Genomic DNA, 5,496 nt, shown 5'->3' with positions numbered 1-5,496 from the left:
CGACAATTCCTTATCTCAACCGGTTTCTTCCCACCCGGTTTGTCGAATTTTTAACCATTTTTTATCCCACCTCGAAGAGTAGTACGGCAAGGGCGTGACAAGTGATCTCAAAATCGAACCGGTATTTCTAACAATGGGGGGTGACACGCAAAAAAAAAAAAAAAGAAGAGGTCTACTCCTCAAGGACAACAAGCAATAGATGTAGAAAGAGTTAAGAGTGGCTAATAACCACATTTCTCTGCGGCAAAATGTAGCCTTGAATAAATCTATTTTTTGAGATGGATTTTAAGACTTAATTTTCAAGGAGATGTAATCTTAAACATGGAGATCATTAATATGAAGATCATGAATATGAATAAATAAATAAATTTTAAAAATTAAAAATAATAATTCTAGTAAAAAAATATTTCCATTATTTTTAGATGGAACACCTAATTAGATGCTTCACACTTTCTGGACCGTATGTGTATAAATGCGTTCGAGGCAATTTAGCATAAACGGCAGTGAAAAGCTTGAAAAGAAAAAACGAGAGTCGATCGATCCACCATGATTGCACGGAAAACGTGCTTTGCAGGCTTCATAGGGGCCAGATGTTTAATTCACGTGGGAATTGATAAGATTCCAACACACCTCATTTTCATTTTCAATCAGGAAGAGAGAGAATGTGCTTCTGTATGGAGTAGGGGACAAAGTAGAGGAGGAAGAAGAGAGTGATTGAAGGAGATAGGGATTGTTGGGTTCACATTTCTTCATCTCTCTCACAAACACTTTGGACCACCTCATTATTCACATTAACTCTTCCCAGCGAGCAATGGAGCCACCAACAATGGCTGCTTCTTCCTCATTACAACAACCATGGCTAACACAGCAGCAGGTGCCCCTCCAGCAATCCCTGCATCATCTACTGAACACCCGCACCGAGTGGTGGGAGTATGCCATCTTCTGGGAGGCCTCGCACGACTCCCTCCCACAGGCCCCGGTTCTTGTGTGGGGTGAAGGTTTCTTTAGAGGCCCTACCGACGGCTGCAATCCCTCGCAGATGACAAAGTCGGAGGCTCAACAGATGGAGCGGAAGAAAGTTTTGAGGGACTTGCAGGCGATGATGGAGGTAGACCCGGACGGAGATGGATTCTCCCTGGACTCTGATGTCTCTGATCTCGAATGGTTTTATATGGTGTCTCTAACCAAGTCGTTTATGGGTGCTGAGGGGCTCCCTGCGCATGTGTTTGTGGCGGGGAGACCGATCTGGCTCACCGGCAGCCATAGCATTCAGAGCTATAACTGCGAGAGGACGAAAGAGGCACACTTACATGGCATCCAGTCGATGGCATGCATCCCCATTGCAAATGGCGTGCTCGAGCTCGGCTCGATGGATCTCATTCCAGAGGACTGGAGCCTCTTAGAAACATTCACCTCCATTTTTGGCAGTGGCCAGCTTCAGCGATGGGGCTCGGATAACCCGCCTCCACCTTCAGTTCCTGCAACAGAGGAAGGGGCGGTGGCAGTGTCCTCAGGACCAGGATGGTCCGGCGTCGACTCTGAGCACTCCGATGCAGAAGACATTGCAGCCGCTGCCGCCGCCGCAGAAGCAATAGCAGCCGACCGCCGCCCAAAGAAGCGAGGAAGAAAGCCGGGGAACGGCCGCGTCGTGCCCCTGAACCACGTGGAGGCAGAGAGGCAGCGCCGTGAGAAGCTGAACCGCCGCTTCTACGCACTGCGGGCGGTCGTGCCCCATGTCTCGAAGATGGACAAGGCCTCCCTTCTCGCTGATGCCGTCTCCTACATAAACCAGCTCAAAGCCAAGGTCCAACACCTGGAATCAGCTCTACAAAAGCTTGGCTCTGATGAAAAAACCACCCAAAAAGACTCCGACGGTAAATTAATGCCGGACACTTCTGGTTCAGAGGGAGCCGAGTGGAATGGGATAGCAGAGTTGGAGGTGAAAATTATGGGGCAGGATGCGATTATTAGGGTTCAATCCGAGAGCACAGGACACCCGGCTGCAAAGCTAATGAGGGCTTTAGAGGAGTTAGGATTGCCGGTGCACCATGCAAGTGTTTCTAATGTGAAGGGACTGATGGTGCAGGATGTGGTGGTCAGGGTTCCTGAGGGCTCACCCTGCAGCGATGACGAGCTCAAGGCAGCACTGCTCAGAACTGGACAGCTTTCAAGGGGCCCTAATTCTTCATAACCTCACACCAGGTCGAACGGCTCTCTCTCTCTCTCTCTCTCTTCATCTGTGCTTTGGTTGCATATGGGGCCCTAAACTCTTCATAACCTTTATTTTGTTACATTTGGTTTTTATTGTGTACATACTCTCCCTTTAAAGTTTGGAGTTTGTACCAATGGGCATAAACTGGTGTTTTGGTGTCAGATATGTCTCGAATTTTTGGGAAAGTAATGTATATAGTAGGATCTCGCATAAAGTGTGAGGCGAGCTATAAAATAAAATAATAAGGCCTGTGAAGACACCTGAAATGAAGCATTTGTATTATTTAGGAATCCTAAAACTCGCACGTCTGAAAAAAAAAAAGGTTGGGACGTTTTTTTCGTCCAAGGACGAGACGGCAATTGCATGGGAATCGTATCATATATGATCCGGATGGAGTTTAGTTTCGTTCCAATCTTCTTTATCATTGTAGTTGAGTTCTTTTTTATTTTTTTTAATACTAATTTACGTACTAACACTAAAAGAAATAGGAAAATATAAAATGGGCTTTGGGTGAAATTACGCACAAGGTTGGTTAACCTGTATTTTTTTCTCTTTTAAAATTATCACTTGGTCCGAAGATGCCATCCTCGAAAAGCTTTTTATTTTTATGTAGTTTTTTTGTTGGCAGGCCTCAGTTCCAAAGCGATCCAAGGATAGGACCTCAAACTACTTTAGAATTGAGCCCCAAGCCAAAGTTCGACTCCCCATCCTAGGACCACTCTTTGCTTTTTTGTTGTGGAAGAAAAAAACAGTTCGGGGATGGGGACCATATTCTGCCCTAGAGCTAAGCTCTACCTCAGTCGAGAGGGCGGTCTGAGGTCCCCATACTCGAACTGCTCTGGAACTGATCCTACTAACAAAGGAACTAAAAAAATAGAAGTTGTGACATCATCGGACCGAGGAGAAATTTTGTAAAACATAAAAATCTTTCGCATATTTTTTGCCAATTTTTTTCCCATTTTGTATTTTCTTTTTGTGTGTTTTTTTTTTTGGTGTCGATACGAAAATGACTTTTTCTTTCATAGACAACACAGTAGAAGGATTCCTTTGGTAGAGAGTTTAGTGAGGTTCGAATAAAGTCCACAACTCAGAAAGAGCATCTATACTATACTTATAATATCTAGGATTGTAGATAATGAGATCATTTATCTTTAATACAAGGAGGTTACAGTTATTTATAACCATCCAATGTGAAATCCGATTGCTTGGGTATTGGACAAAGTTTGAAAAAAAATTTGAACTTTAAACTTAGTCAATGAAATAAATGTAACTACCCATTTTCACATCCAATAATCAAGCTTAATTGTGACCACGTTGTACCTAAAATAGATGGTCTCATTATATAGGCCACATTATATAGTTTCCCATATCATATACCTACATTCCGTCAACATATTCACGTCTCATTAAAATAAGTACATAATTAAAAACTATTACAAACTTGGAGTTTGTGCTATAACTTGTTTAAAAAATGTCAGAACCCTAAAAAATCTAATCCAATGTCCATTTTTTAAAATAATAGGCTACATGTATGGTTTTCTGCTACATGGAATATCAATAGTTCCCTTCAACCATCCGATTAGAGGGGGTGGGGGGAGGTCTTGTGGGTTTAGAGGGGGTGGATGATGGCATACCTACCAGGAAAGAAACAGGACATGCCTGGGCTTATTAGAATTTTGATACTGCTCGAATTAGATCCCCAACAGAGAGATATTTACAACGACTGTTCACTTTTGGACGGTAGATCGAGTATATAGAGGGGATGTAGGGTCATTCCCTTCTCTCGGAGACCCGAACTAGAACCCTACCAATGGATTGATTTCTCTTATTCAACTTCAATCATGAACCGGATAAAATTGTAGAACCTCCCATTGAACTCTCTGAAAATCAAAGTACTTTTAGGTGCTATCTGGATACTCGAAAATTCATTTACAGAAATGTTTTTGTATGGAGATGGCGAGCTTGGATTGAAATTTTGGGACTTCAAAAATATTTCTGTCAGAAATAATTTCTTGATTTTAAGCTAAAAATAAAGAAATTTGTATTATTGCCTTTATTTCTGAAATTTATTTCCAGCTAGATTTCCTTATTAGAGAGAGGCTCATTTTACAAAATACAATTAATTCCACCAAAACACCCCCATGAATTAGAGAGAGACTAGCTCACATTTTAAGTTTTAGAGAAAAATATATCTTAAAATTTTAGAGAAACTCCCAAAAAAATCTTTAGAGGGAGAACCTGTCTCGAAATTTTACAAAGAAAAACTATTTCAAATTAAGTTCTTGAGAGACAAAATATCTTACAATTTGAGAGAGAGAAACTGTAGTAAATTTTAGATAGAAAAGTACCTAAAAATGTTTTAAGGAGAGAAACTATATCAAAATTTTTAGAGAGAGAATATATCTCAAATTTTAAGTTTTAGTGAGAGAAACTATCTCAAAATGTATAGAGAGAAACTATCTCAAATATTAAAATTTATAAAGAGAACGTACCTAAATTTTTTAGAGAGAGAAACTATCTCAAAATTTTTAGAGAGAAACTATCTCCAATTTTAAGTTTTTAGAGAGAGGAACGAGAAAGTAAAAAAAAAATTTAGAGAGGGAAACTATTTCAAAATTTTTAGAGAGAGAAACTATATCAAATTTAAGTTTTAGAGAGAGAAGCTATCTCAAATTTTAACTTTTATTGAGAGAAACTATCTTAAAATTTTTAAAGAGAGAAACTATCTCAAATTTTAAATTATAGATAAATGAAATACCTAAAAATATTTAGAGAGCTAAACTATCTCAAAATTTTTAAGGAGAGAAACTATAGCAAATTTTAAGTCTTAGAGAGAAAAAGTACATCAAAATTTTTAGAGAAAGAAACTATCTCAAAATTTTTAGAGAGAAACTATTCAAATTTAAAGTCTTAGAGAGAGAAAGTACCTGAAAATTTTTAGAGAGATAAACTATCTCAAAAATTTCATAGAGAGCATCTCAAATTTTAAGTTTTAGAGAGAAACTATCTCAAAATTTTAGAAAGAAAAATTATATCAAATTTTAGAGAAAGAAACTATCTCAAATTTTAAGTTTAGAAAGAGAAAATATTTAAATTTTTTTGGAGAGAGAAACTATCTCTAAATTTTTAAAGAGAGAAACTATCTCAAATTTTAAGTTTTAGTGAGAGAAAATATCTTACTATTTTTAGAGAGAGAAAACTACCTAATTGTTTTTGAGAGAGAAACTACCTCAAAAATTTTAGAGAAAGAAACTATCTTATATTTTAAGTTTTAGAGAAAGTAT

The 5,496-nt window shown here is 38.7% G+C and overlaps 1 protein-coding gene across 1 annotated transcript; it reads left to right on the top strand.

Moving 5' to 3' along the window:
• Positions 1-371: 371 nt before the first annotated feature.
• Positions 372-2,373, top strand: LOC18425704 (transcription factor MYC2). The gene has a single exon (XM_006830222.4). The coding sequence runs from the start codon at positions 812-814 to the stop codon at positions 2,189-2,191; it is 1,380 nt and encodes a 459-aa protein (XP_006830285.1). The 5' UTR covers positions 372-811; the 3' UTR covers positions 2,192-2,373.
• Positions 2,374-5,496: the final 3,123 nt, after the last annotated feature.

This window comes from Amborella trichopoda, chromosome 9 (genome assembly GCF_054954075.1).
Source record: "Amborella trichopoda isolate Santa Cruz 75 chromosome 9, AtrichopodaSantaCruz75HAP2 v2.0, whole genome shotgun sequence".
NCBI classification, from domain to species: domain Eukaryota; kingdom Viridiplantae; phylum Streptophyta; class Magnoliopsida; order Amborellales; family Amborellaceae; genus Amborella; species Amborella trichopoda.
Note: the sequence above shows the minus strand (reverse complement) of the source record. Positions and strands in the feature narration are given on the sequence as shown.

What these genes read in the sequence shown, in the direction of transcription:
- LOC18425704 (XM_006830222.4), top strand. Translation starts at nt 812, where the DNA reads ATGGAGCCACCAACAATGGCTGCTTCTTCCTCATTACAACAACCATGG.